The sequence below is a fragment of the Poecile atricapillus genome, chromosome 3 (assembly GCF_030490865.1).
Source record: "Poecile atricapillus isolate bPoeAtr1 chromosome 3, bPoeAtr1.hap1, whole genome shotgun sequence".
NCBI lineage: Eukaryota > Metazoa > Chordata > Aves > Passeriformes > Paridae > Poecile > Poecile atricapillus.
The window spans coordinates 72,017,554-72,032,195 of NC_081251.1; the positions used below are offsets into that span (position 1 = coordinate 72,017,554).

The 14,642-nt window shown below is 38.9% G+C and overlaps 1 protein-coding gene across 1 annotated transcript in view; it reads right to left on the minus strand.

Annotated features, from left to right (window-relative positions):
- Positions 1-14,642, minus strand: part of DISC1 (DISC1 scaffold protein) — a 201,008-nt gene that overhangs the window by 126,692 nt on the left and 59,674 nt on the right. Inside the window, 1 exon segment of the mRNA XM_058835575.1 lies at positions 9,191-9,426. Within this exon segment, the coding sequence (XP_058691558.1) occupies positions 9,191-9,426 (236 nt within the window).

The window sequence follows — 14,642 nt, forward strand, 5'->3', positions numbered from 1 at the left end:
GGTATCTTTAAGCTAGACATGTACAAATAGGACTAAAGAAAGAAACAAAAAGAGAAAACATACTTGTTACCAAAGTTTTCTTGAGGAAAACCAACAGATTATTATTTACAGATACCATGGGCAGATTTTTACCAGGACAAGACCTACAGGGTGTTGCTGGCCCTACACTTCTGCTCAATTCAGGGCTAGAATGCATTAAATGCACTAAGGTAAACCACCACTTTTTGTTTTCTTTTGAAACTCTCCACCACAAAGTTTGATTCTATCTAATCAAGAAATTTATGGGATAACAAGATTTTCATTCTGTGTGATGGCTTCATGAGCCTGTCTGGGCTACACACCTGAGTATCACCATACCAAGAAAACAATTTTTCAGCCAGGCATGTAAGTTCCTTTTCATCTTTGTGCAATGATCCACAGGACTTAAAACAAATATATTTTCACAGCAGCATACCTTTATATTGGGAAGGAAAATCACCCTTTAAACCTAAGTGAGGATTTTCCAAATAAACTCTAATTTTTTCTTCAATAATGCAGCCCACAGAAAACTCCTATATGATGAGAGAGCTAGGTTAAAAATTATAAAAATACAAAATTTCTGCTCAGCTGATGGGGTGAAAATCCACTTTATCTAAACTTGGGAATGCTCTTGAGGCAAGGACTTGGACATTAAATACAAGGAGAGAAAAGTTGTGTTTTACTCATAGTGAAAATGAACTCTCTGGCAGCTGCAAGGACTAGTCACCTGAATTAGAAGTAAAAAGCAAAGTCTCACCTTGGAAAACTTCCAGCCTCAAAAATTAATCTGATCTGAGAGAACAACTATCAAGAGATGGACTGTAAGGCACAGGAGTATCACACTTTCATGCACATTTCAATCTACAAAGTTCTCAAAGGAATATGAATGAGAACCTGAAATTATGCACCTACCTCTGAGCAATCAGAGAGCTGGTTTTTCTCCAGCAATTTGCTCTTCTTCAAGCTATCATTTGCAGAGCAGTATTTCTTCTTGATGTTGCTATACATCAAGGATTGCTTAAATACATCTGCTTCCCCACTCAGTGTTTTTCAAGAGTCAGAACTGGAAATACACTTTCCCAATGTTTGTATAACCTCAGCTTACCAGTAGGGTTTCTCACTGACTCACGGGTTGCTCAGTGACTGTACTTGCCTTTGTCAACTCTCAAAGACTTACACCCATAGGAAGTGTACTTTAAAAACTCATCATCCTGCCCAGCTCTTGCATACATAAAAACTCTAAACTGAGCAACTCTTATTTGCTGAGTGCTGCCAGATACTAGCCCCAGTTAGGAGACTTGAAGAAAAATCAGGGCATTGGATGACATTTCACAATTTTTTATAAGAATTATTTAAAAAGTGTTTTTTAAATGCCAGCAACACATGGACAGAGGCAGAACCTCAGTATGGTTTTGGGGTTTTTACATAAAATCACTCTAACAGAAACAATCAATTCACAGACACCTGAAGATGCTGCTGGCATCTTCAATCATCACAAGCTCAATTTTTATTGCCGCGCATTGAGAAATCTTCTGGTCCTATAAATCACCATTCAGACAGCTGGCTGTTTCAACCAACCAAACCATTCATATGGTGCTGGGTTTCCCACCACTCTTCTGCCAGCTGATGCTGCAGGGCAGTTGAAGCAGTTGTTGCTTCAGCTGCTATCGGGAACAGGAGCATCAGACTGAGAACAAAGGGACAATCAAAGAGCTATCTGCAGGAGCAGTCCATCACATCCTAACTAATACTTTCCTCAGATTTTCTGACATATCAATAGATCTCCATTCTTCTGCTACATCTGTCTGGAGTGCACAAAAACTAGAGCTTGCCCACAGCAGCTGCAATTATTCTCCTAAGAATATCATCCATTTCACTTCTCTGACTGAAAGGGTCTGTCCCTGGATATTGTTGCTAGCTGTTTCTCTTCATTATATACAAACTAATTCAGTATCACACACTGATTGAGACAGCTGGTCATTTTTCCCTACAGAGAAGTAAATCTCATTGTGCACATACCCAGCAGAATCAGCACATCTGTGGCCTGGGCTTTATAGGCTGCTATGTCCCACTGGATGCTGCTCAAGCAAGCCGGGGGAACCAGATGCTCAGAAAGGAAAACCAGATTCTTCGTTACACCATACACGTGGGTACTCAAGCAAGTGCTACTTATCCTTCTGCTGCGACTTTTTCCTTCTACAACACTGCTTGGAAGGACAAAAAATTGCCTTTAGGATTGCTCCAGAATAGGTTGCCAGCAATGGCTCTGTCCTCAAAGTTGGAAGACTGGCTCCTTCCTTTCCCTGCTCTATTTTTAATCCCCCCGGTTGTTCCCAAGGAAGGTCAGTGCCTACAGTGTGGGAGATTTTAAAAGCTGAAGCACTTTTTCCTCCCTCCAACGAAGGTCCCCACTCATCCTCCAGCAGGACCAGAGTCATTATGAACTTATGAACTTCTGAGCCACGTTTGCACCTTCACAGAAGGCAAATTCACTTCATGTGCCAAAGCAAAGACATTTTAAGGCACGCCAGGCTTTCAGTACATAGTTCCTCCTAGAGCTGCTGCGACAAGAAACAAAGCCACTTGCCAATGAACTCTACCCTTCTATCCTATGCAAAGAACAAAGGAATGAAACTAATCCTAGACAAAATGGAGAGGAAAACACCTACCTATCCACTAGAAAGATGAGCCTCCTAATCAGCTCACAAAAGAAGAGGCAGATCTCTTCTTTCACCCATGACTTGTCTTAGCCTCTCACAAAAGACGATAGCCAAATACTTAGAGAAAACCGAGATGATGGCCTTGTCCAAGACAAACACAGCTATGGGACTAGCTGAAAATGAGACAATCTTATTATCAAGGCTCAAGTTGGATTATGACATTTGATAAGAAATTGGGAGTTTCCCTTCAAAATCCCCTTGCGGCAGAGGAAGTTGGCTGTAAGGACAGTCCCTCTGCGGGCTCTTTGCAGGGCAGAGTCCTCCTCACGTGCCAGGGAACATCCTCTCTGGTTCTGCTCCTAGCCACAAGCCCACTGCTGCAGGTTTTGTGAAGCTGTAGTGCACAGGGTAAAATGGATCAATGGATCACTAAACAAGAGAATTGTCATTTTTTAAAAAATAGGCACCATACCATCTTCCTGATATCTATCTATAATAGCAGCAGTTCCATCAGCTATATTTTAAGAACCCTGAAAAAATATTTTGGTTCATCTCATGTAGCATAGTCAAAGACATGAATCCTACCACATGGAACAGTTTTAAAATTCTGTGTTAAACTGTAAAAAAACCCCACAAAGTCAGAGCAGCCTGAAAGGGCCCTTTTTCAATCAAGGCAGTAAGGCAAATTCACAAAGTGATTTGTGCATCATCCTCAAATCATAAAACATGATTTATCATTGACTGAAATTAAGTCAACCAAACAGGCCTTGGGGAGCAACTAAAGCTGTCAGAAGGTTCTCATGCCCAGAGCTTATGACTGAAACAGAAGAGGACAACAGCGAGAGCAGTTTCTGCGGCTGTGCAGCACTTCCTCATCCTGTGCAAAGACTGTGAATTCCAAAGCTAAAGTGACCAAACCAGACTGAGAGCTCTCTCTTCTTCATTCCCGTTACTTGGTGAAGAAGCTCTGGCTGTGTTCAATGCTGCACAGAAGTCACCATTTTGTCTGCACATCCAGCAGCTCGAGACTGTCATTTCATCATGCATCTCTATCAAAGGGAAACAAACGAGGGAAAAGCTCTCATCTTTCATTTATCTATTCTGCTGACTTACATTCCTTTTTAATATCCTCTCCCTGAAGTTTTGGTATTTTATAGGAATGAGGACAGGTAATGTGGTATAGGTATGACAGAGAGGGGTATTTTTTAAGGAGGGGGGAAAAAAGAAGAAAAGTCACCATGCAAAGCAGGGAACAATGCAGAGGAAGGAGCCCAGAAGCTTTGTCCTCTCATACAGCACAGAAGCAAGAATCTTACAGAGATGAGACAAATGTGCACACAAACAGAGATGCTCACCCCAACATCGACAGAATATAACAGCACAGGAAAATCACCCACACAGTTAAAGACACCAAAGTAAATAACCTTTCAGGCAAAGAAAAGAAGAAGGTAAAAGCAATATTGACTTGCTGAAATTGGCTCTATGTATAGCCAGTCCCAGGAGCACCTCAAATCTCCCCAGCACCAAATGAGACCAGAAGAAATTAGACAGTGATGCAATGTTCATAGACATCTACCAAACCATCAGGATCTTCACAGACCAACTCATAACACAGCGTAAGAGTGTCTCCTGAAAAAATTCAGGACTATCTTTAGAAACCGAAAAAGTTGCAAACATTTTCGCTTCTAGCCTACCTACCAACATCTCTTTCTACTTGTAATAAAGATTGTGTAACAGATTGTGGTATCAGGAAAAAGTGGAGACAACAAAAAACTTCAAACACCTCAAGTAGCAAATCCAGAATCAAAGCCTCCAAGAGTATCTGGCATTAGAACAATTCAGTTCTCTGCTGTCCCACACACAGGCCCTTCAAAGAGTCAGGAACATTGGCAACTTGTGCACTGTAGCAGAAATTTCTTGATGCTACAGAGCCATTTCATCCCTCTGCTCTTTGTATTTGAGCTACTGTCCTGTTCCTAAAGGGAATTTTTGAGACAAAGGCACTGTAATAGGACTAGTCAAAAAAACCAAACCAAAACCAAAAGCAACAGATGTCCTCTTCAAAGGATAGATCGCAATTTGGTTTGCTACACTTTAAAGATAAGATAATATTTAAAAATAAATATTTTTGCTGAAAGGCTGACTTAAATAAGCATGGCTGCATTCACTTATTCAGCAATTTCACATAACTTGCTAACATCTAATTTGAAAATTTCTCTAAAAAAACCCCACCTCTTTTGCCTTTATCAGGCTTTGCCCTCAACTGAAGGTGCTGAATATTCTGAGTATATTCCAGCAAATAAGATTTACACCCCCCTGAGTATTTGTATTTCATTTCAAATTGATCTTTCTCAAATGAACTCCAGGCATCACAAAAGCAGAGTGAACTGGCTGCATAAATATTCAAGTCCAGTTCCTTGCACCACTGGCCACCCTCTAATAACTAACACACGTAACAGAGAATTTCCTTATCTTCAGATGATCCCACAAACCCACCACAGAACAAACTCCTACTAATCAAAAATTGTTCCATGTGAAGAAGAGGCAGAGCATTCAAAACTTTTGAAAGGTATATAGCTGACTTTCTTTCAACCAGCAGTCAGCGCCCAGACAATATTCCAGACGGAACTGTGCAATTTCTTTTAAGAATGACATGATGTAAGGACACATGCATCTGCAGATATGGATAAAACAAAGAAACTGCTAAATGAAACTAAATATGAACTGAAGTATAACAGATTTCCCCAGTTTTTATTGTGAAATGGAAAGAAACAAATAAAAGAACTAACGAATACTTAAAAATTAAATTATGTATTTAGATACCTTGTGCAATCTCCAGAAGAAAGTACTTCACGCTGAAACATCCAGATCCGTTTTCTTCTGATTTCAGTGTGTTGTCCTCAGTTAAAACACTGGCATGTGTCACAGTGTACACAACACCAGCTGCTTCCACCTTTCAAATGCATCTCCACGCAACCCCACATACAAGTGAACTGGGCTTTTGTCCTGCAATTTCCCCATTTTAAAATAATGATTATGCCCTTTAGCTTACCAACAGCAATAAAGCCTGTCTGGATGAGCAAAACTACCACATTCTGCAGTCTCAACCTCAGTGAGAATTCCCTGTCAAAACATATTTTTTCTCCCATTAACCAGCAGGTTTTAACCATGTCTTCCAACAGCCCTCAAGTAAGGTCCTAGGGTAAAGTCCCTAACACTTCTTAATTCTTCTAACTCAAAGCATGCTTTAGGTATTGGCAAAGGCTCTTTGTATTTAAAAAGTTCACCACATACCAAAGATAAACAAGATAAAACAAAGAACACTCCTGAAAAAATAACACTAAACAAGAAAAATAAGCTTAGATGCAATGCTCATTCCAGTGTTATATCTGACTTGCTCTTTTCTTCCTTCACACAGAAGGGCAAGTACTTGAGCAAACATTCTTTGTTTAATACGTCCTCCCAAGTTCGTGGAAGTTTGCTTAAATATAGTGAATAAATTTTTATCTTTTAGTGACCTGCAAGCCACCAAATACAATTCATTACAACACAGATTGTCTTAAGAGATGATTCACACTAGCCCTGCCCGTGTTACTCCAGTGCTGAATGCAATTCATGTAGTCAACAAATAATTATGCAAAAGCATACTACAGCACTACTTTACTGACAAGCACAATGTTACTAGAATAAATACAGAGTATCTTGCAGCCCAACAGTGAGGAGCTTGTAATACACTGCCCATTGATACCCACCTTCCTACATAATCACTGATCTCTAGTACATGTGCATGAGTAATAGCTTTATTTCTCACACAAATAGGTGTAAATCTGGAAAACTTTTTTTCTCCCTCTGCAACTATTCATAAAATAAAAGTCACATTTCCAGAAAAATCCCTTTCAGATTAACTATGTCAAGACTTGGGAATTTAAAACTATTATGTTGAAGTACCATCAACCAAGTGTTTAAACCTTTTGCCTAATAAACAATATTTCTTCCTCAAGATGTACTTTAGATTTAGATCAAGATTTAGAATAAGCCAATGCAAGTTGCAAGCATGGAAATTCTGGCAAGACAAAGGAAAAATAATTTACAGCAAGGGTGGTGAAATGCAGGATGCCTATCAAAGCTGTAAAATCTCCATCTTTGAAGATATACAAAACTCACAGATGGGGCCCTGAGCAATCCCTGATATCACTTGGAAATTGTAGCCTCACTTTGAGCAGAAGTTTAAACAAGGTAATCTCCTAAATTATTGTTTAACGGTATGACAATCTAGGGGATGCCCATAGGCACACAGGAATTATACCCACACCAAACTTCTTACTATGTGCATGATGCTTTTTCATCTTACAGGAGAACAAGCCTGGATTCAGACATAAAACCTGTACCTTAGGTATGATAGACTGCACAGCTTGAAAAGGAAGACACCCATCAGTTAAGTTCACTGTCAATCTGAATAAACTCTCACTGTTAAATAACTGCATTTTTGTGTCCTGTATTTGGTTTAGCTGAGGTGGAGTTAACATTCCCCACAGGAGCCTCCACAGTGCTGTGCTTTGCACTGCTGGCTGGAAAGGCATTGTTGATAACCCACCAATGTGCACTGGCACAGCATCAGCACCCTCTCTCCAACATCCTGCCCTCCCACGCCAGCAGTAGGCTGGGGGAAGGCAAAATCTTGGAAGGGATATAGCTAGGACATCTGATGCCCACTGACCAAAGGGATATTCCATACTACAGAATGTTTGGGATGTCTGCTGATATAAAAGCTAACAAAAGGAGGAGGAAGCAGAGGTATTCATTATTTACAGCGTTTGCCTTCCAGAGCAACCACTACATGTGCTGAAGCCCTGATTCTTAGGAAGTGTCTGGACATCAGCTGATGGTAGAAAGTAGAGAATAAAACCTTTGTGTGCATGCATGCAACATTTCACTTTTGCTTTAGTAAACTGCTTTATCTCAACCTATGGATTGTTTTCCATCTTATTTTCTCTCCTCAGGCCAGCTGAGAAGAGGAAGTGATGGAGTGGTTGGTGAGCACATGGTGTGTAGCCAAGGTCAATCCACCAGAGCCCCAACAGCAAAACTCCAGCTATGGGAATAAGAGCAGAAGCACCTGACCACTGGTTACAACAAAGTCAATCAACAACAACAACAAAAAAAAACAAACATAAAAGTTTCATTCATTGCATCGCTTAAAAATGAACAGAAAGGAAAAAAAATATTTCTAAATTTTCATTCCAGTTATGAACTCACTTTGAATAACAAATGCCTGTTTTCTCTCAAGTGATTGTGCTATTCATGGTGCTAGTAAGCAAACAACTCAGAGAAAATTCCTCCTGAACCCATACTATTTAACTCACTTTTAAATAATTTCCCAGTGAGGTAAGTGCAACCCAAATATTACAGCAGCAATGAGAGAAAAAAATAATCTGAATATTCTTTCATAAGCAAATCCAAAACTATGAGAACTCAAGTCAGTTTTTCAGACAGACTGCTTAAGATCTTTTATTTCTCCATCTCAGAAAAAAAGGGAAAAAATATTATTAAAGCTAGCTAAACTTAATGCAAGAAACTATTTCCCATAACCTAATTTAAAATTTTAAACACATGTCAAAAGAGAAGAATATGTCCTCTATAAAGCGTTCTGCTGACTTTAAAAAAAAAAATCATCTGTATAAATTAGCACACATGAGCAGCAATTTCTCATGAATGTTAATACAACCAAACTAAATCCAATAAACATGATGGGAGAAAAAAACTGCAAGCAACATAGTTACTGCTTATCTGGAAGAAAAGTACATTAGGATAAATAGGAATTTTATTTTCTCTTGGTGACACAGCAGCAGTACCAGTTTCAAAGTCCCATCACCAATGTCCAGTAAAGTTTTAGTGCTTCAATTGCTTTTTTAAATAAATATGAGGTTATTTCCAAAATACTGCCAAGAGTAGCTACTTTTTCATTTAAAGGATCCATCTACTGTTCATTTAACTGTAGGTGTCCCAAAATTATTCATGCTGCATCTTCTTCCCCACTGCTTCAAGTCCACTGTCTGAGTCTAGCACTCCTCATGACATTGAACTTTATTATCATTACAAGTTCATGGAAGCAAGATGCATCTCTAATATTTATTTGTATGGTGCCTAGTACACACTTATAGGCTGGGAGAAATATGTTTTAATTAGTGCATTACCAAACTGGGGAAAAGATTCCACCAGTTAACAAGAAATAGTGTAAGCTGCTGATAAGAACTAAGAGTTGATGGACACGTATGCTTTATGTAGGGGGGTGTTCACCACAAGAGAATATTAAGTGCAAGACAATCAAATAGCTACAAACTCTTCTGAGGAAGTACATCAATATTAGAACTCCAACATCTCTTCTTAGAAAGTTTTAAAGTGTCTAAATCTAGATAATTAGCTGGCACAATGATGAAGAAAACAACTGACAGCCAATTCAGCTGGACATACAGGAAATACAAGACTCTACATCTAAATTGAAATTTAAATACCTCTTTATTGCTCCTGGAAGATCTAAACTGAATGGAATTCGATAGGAGGATGTTAAAGTGTCATCCACAGCCTTGCTTATTTCCTGCAGCTCTCTTAAAGAAATGCAGCCAAGTAAAGCAGCCAATTCACAGTCCTGCGACTGAATAAGCCTGTCTTGTTCTTCAATTTCTCTTCTCAGCTGTTGATCTTTTTCTTCTAATATCGTCAGTCTTGTTTGGAGATCTTCAATTTCTTTCTGCATAGAACAGAAACCAAAATTTACTATGAGCCCTATAAAACAAACCCATTTTCCCCTAAGAAAAAACAGTACAAGTGTCATAAATAGCATTCATTATATTTGTCCAGTTTAGCAAACATTAAATGAGACATCCTCTTGCTGACACACAAAAATTCTTATGTCAGTTGCAATCAGAAACTCTAGTGCTTCCAGCAGTCTGAAACTCACCGCCTCCATTTCAAAACCACGCTTCACATTCCTCTTCCAACACCTACTGTCAGCCCTCTTTCACTTTCAAAATACCTAGGTATTTCCCAAGTTCACAAGCTAAAAACTTCCACCAAAAGCACAATTATCACATCATCCATGGCAACAGAATCTTGTTCTACAGACAGGCAGCTAAAACAATCAAACATCTATCCTGCAGACTATCCCTGCAATAGTTGGTATAATGGTTCCAATCCGACAATGAAGCACAGGATGCAAGCAGAGAATCACTGACTATCTAACCAGCCCCTCTGACAATTAACATTTCATTTTAATGAAAAGTACAAAATCCTTCCCTTGACTTAAAATGCACAGAACTTCAACCTCAGTTGCACTCATTTCTCTAGAAGTTCAAATTGTGTCCATTAAGATATTGATGTTTCTTGAAAGAGAAAAATACAATTTTTAGAATCATAGAACTGTAAAATCATTAATGCTGGAAAAGTGCTCCAAGATCGTTGTGTCCAAACTTTGACTGGAACAGAACCTTGTCAACTAAACCACAGCACTAAGTGCTATGTCAAGTCATTTCTTGACCATTTCCAGGGATGGTGACTCTACCACCTCCCTGGGCAGCCTGCTCCAAAGCTGGACTCCCTTTCAGTGAAGAAATTCTTCCTCATATCCAATCTTAGTCTCTCCTGGTACAGCTTAAGGCTGTTTCCTCTTGTCCTGTCAGTTGTTACCTGGGAGAAGAGACCAACCTGGCTACAACCTCCTTTCAGGTAGAACATGATGAGGTCTCCCCGCAAGTCTCCTTTTCCCCAGACTAGACACTTGCAGCTTCCTCAGCTGCTCTTCATCAGACCTGTGCTCCAGACCCTTCACCAGCTTCATTGCCCTTCTCTGGATATGCTCAAGCACCTCTATGTCCTTCCTGAAATGATGAGGCCAAAAATAAAAAAAAAGCTTCATGAATTTGTACATCATCCTTGCACAGGTTTTTCCTTGAAAACCCAACAGATAGCTTGCATCCAAGGTGTCATGGGGTTACTTTACCTTTAAGAAAGTTAAAGTTGCTGGGGACTGCTGGGAGTCTTTTCTCCTGACCAATTATCGGTCATTGCTGAGAATTGACAGCAGTTTTAGCCATTGAAAAGTGGAATCAACTTGTGAACCCCACCTTAAAGTCTACAACCAGAACTCTGTGGTTCTCTTTGTTGCTTGGCTGTGAAAGGTAGCAGAGCTCCGGCTGGCCTCTGGTTCCCTGCCCAGGCCACGTGGCTGGGCGGAGGCCGGGCCGGGCCCGCCGCATCTCCCGTCTCCCGGCCGAGAGATGGGGCCTGCAGGAGCTTGCTCCGAGCCAAGCTAGGCCAGGCCGGTTCCTGGCTTGGCTGCAGGTTTTGCTGTGATGGAATTTACCAGAAAACTGTCGAGTAAAGAAGGAGAAGAGCTCTAAGCCTGCTGCAAGCAGAGACAGTGACCACGCTCTCCAGAGCAGCTATGAGGAACTTTTCATCGCAGACAGCTCTAGCTCCTGTTCAGCAGAGATCACCGAACCATCTACAAAAGCTTGAGCAGGATTTTAACTCTTTCTTATCCAGATGAGACTTGCGGATTAATCTTTTTATCCAGAGAGAGAAACGGAGAGTGATCAACATGAAAAGAAACTTTATAAACTACTAGTGGCAAGAAAGAAAAGAAACTTCAAGAAAGGTAGAGAATTAAGAAGATGCTTTAATTAAGCTGAAATAGCTTTCTGTTAAAACTATGGGGATGGAATATAAAGTCCTGAAAAGAACTCCTTTAATTCATGATAGAGTATGGGGAGGAATAGAGTGTTCAAAGTGTAAATTTGAGTAAAAAGTAGAGTAATTATGGTATAGTGAAGTGCTGGGAGATTTGAAGCCTTGAGAGGCAATGAGAAAACTGTTTTCTAGTGAAGCTCACAGAAACAGATGAAGAATACTTTTTGCCTTTGGATAACTTATCCTTAAAATGCTATCCCCAAACTAATGACCTATAACACATTTCAGAGTGATGTGGAATAGGAGGGGTGGGCTCTGATAACAGCAGCTCTGAGCAGCTGATATCAGAGAAACGAGAAACTATAACAAAAATAGTTTTCTTGTGAGAAACTCCATAAATTAACAGAAAGGAACTTCTGTTTCTCTACAGAGACTGATAAAAGACTATAGAAGGAATTAATAATTGTTTAAACCATCAAAAATTCTAAAGTTTTTGTCTCTGTTGTCATGTGAACAAAAAAATAGTAAGCAGTGAGAAATGAAAAGGTTTTTTCTAAAAGTTTTTTCTAGTGTTCTTATTCTTGTAGTTTGTCAATAAACTTTCTTTATTCCTTTTAAGTTTTATGCCTGGTTTGCTCTTGTTTTAATCCATATCTCACAGCAAAAAATAAATAATTCTTTTTTCCCCTTTTTGTTAATTACTGGTTCAAAACCACAACACAAGGAAACAGCACTTCTTGAAGGAATCTAGGTTGCTGAATTAAAGTTGTCATCAAACTAGCCGAACGCCATACTGGAAAATTAGATTCTATTCCTACATTTCTTACTGTCTCTGTGAAACTCTGCAAGCCATTTAAACTATTATCTCCACACATGGCCACAGACTGTATGTTCATCATTTTCTATACAACCTTCAAGAGATTTCTGACATGCTATCTATAGGCTCTCAACAGAAATCAAAGCTCAATTTCAAACTCTGATCACATTCAGTCCAACTAAAAAATGAAAAACAAAAATCCAGAAACCCAAAACCAAACCTTTAATGAATAAATAACTAGGCATTACAAAACTGACGTTAGAAGCAACCATCTGGCTTTATATGGCAATTCACTTCTCCATTCTGCATCTGAGCAAATGGCAGTAACACCCAAAATGGCTTTATAGAGATAAAATTAAGTGAGTTTGAATCACTAAGATGCCATGTTGATTAATAGTGTAAAAAGAGCCCACTCACAAATTAATCAATTTGTATTTAAAAGAAGGTTTGAGTGGCACACAGTAAAAGGGTTCTGGGGTCAAATACTGAGTAATGAAGATAAAATAGTATTCTGAATAACTAAGCAGACACTTCAGCTATGTAGGTAGGGATCTAGGGGGATAAAAAAGGCATACTTCAATATTACAGACTTATAAAACATATGTCCTATGCGCAGATAACAGACTTCGGCATTTCCTTGCTTTTTTAGAGCTTCACTTCATAACCTTAACATTATGATAATGTTTTCAATGCAATTTATATGAAGTTTAGTTCACTGATTATGTTAACAAACATACTTTCAGGTTTGCTGCACTGTAACCAGCTTCTCAAATATCAATTAGAGCAAGAAGAAATGGTCCTTGCATATTCAAAGGTTGACTAGCTCCAAATTTTCAACTTTTAATAGTCCTGCACACTAGGTTCATCAGTTATTTTGGTCCTTCTTTGGTTTTAGATACAGCAAGAAGAGAATGATGTGGCCCATGTTTCAACCCACAGGCATTTGTCAAGAACAGAAAGATCAGCAGACCAAAAACATCAGTTTTGTTTCTTTCAGTCTCAAATTAGGCTTTTAGTGTGCACAGAGGACAATTCTGTCTCTGTATTACTGGCTTGGGAATACTGCCAAAATCTTAATAGGCCCTACTTAGTACAGAGACCTCCATATTCTGTGAACACGTAGTAATTGCAATCACTGCAATAAGCAACCTACATGGGAAGAGCAAGGAGGATGAACGGAATCTGGTTTTACAATTACACTTTTAGTACTGAAATGTAAAACATAAATAGATACCATAAGCACACAATCTGCATTCACAGAAAGAAAGCTGCTCTGTTCAGGAATAGTTCACAGGCATTCTTGGGAACATGGAAATTTTAAGCAGTAAAATGGAATTCTCCCACATTCTTTTCCAGAAATGCAAAGAAGCCTTTAGCACGCTCTTGGTCAGCCTCCAGGGACAGATAAAAAGGACCTAATGTCTCAGCACAGAGCAGCAGATGATATTCATCTCACTAAACATAAGCTGGAGTTTTACTTTGCAGATTTGAGTTTAAACTGGGATTTCCAAAACAACAGCTACTCAGTACTGATAGTATATCTCCAGCTTCACTCCATGGCACAGAGACTGCAGTAGAAACGTTAATACATAAATTACAGGTACTGCCACAGGTTTTCAAATCTCTGAAGACAAAGGCATAACCAACAGGAGAGAGGGCAGAAGAAAAAGTAAAGAAAAATGGGGCTGAAGAGAATTTTTTTGTTTAAAAAAAAAAAAAATTACTTCTGATCATGCAAGATTTTGGGGAAGAGCAATCTTTAGGGATTCCTGGGTGCAAACAATCACCACAGATCAGCCTTCCCCAGAACCCTAAATTCTTGGTAATTTTGATAAAATGCTAACAAATTGCATGCCTGTATAATGGTGCCGTTAATTTTTTCTGGTATAACTACAGAAAAATAAAGATTCATCTTGAGCAAGTGTAAAAATTAGCTGTAGTGGAGTCTTAAGTACAGCAGCTTTCAGCTCAATATCTTGAGGTGGCTCTTGGATGTCTAGATTAAAAAAAATTTTCTGCATACTGATAAATGCTGATACTATGTCTCCTCTTAACTGATGATGAAATAAACCTAAAAAAAATACAAAGGTGATGAGTAGGATAAAAAAGACATTTCTTCACCTAAGTACAATCTTGCAACGACCACATAAGATGTTTTTCTCTATTTCTTTGCAGGTTTTTTATATATATCAATATATGTGTGTACACAAAGATTACTATACTATTGGATTCAACAAAGGAATGAAAATATCACAAAAAAAAAAGAATTCAAGACAAGATCACAGAAAAAAAGGAGAAGTAGGTCTACTTGCTCTCTAAGGTGCCACACTGCTGAGTGTGATCACTGAGGTTCAAAAGAAACATAACTAGACAGTACATTGAGATTTTTGAAGGATGGTGAAAAGAAAGAGCTAAATTTTGCTTAAAAGGCTTACAGACTTAAAATTGGACTAATGCCATCC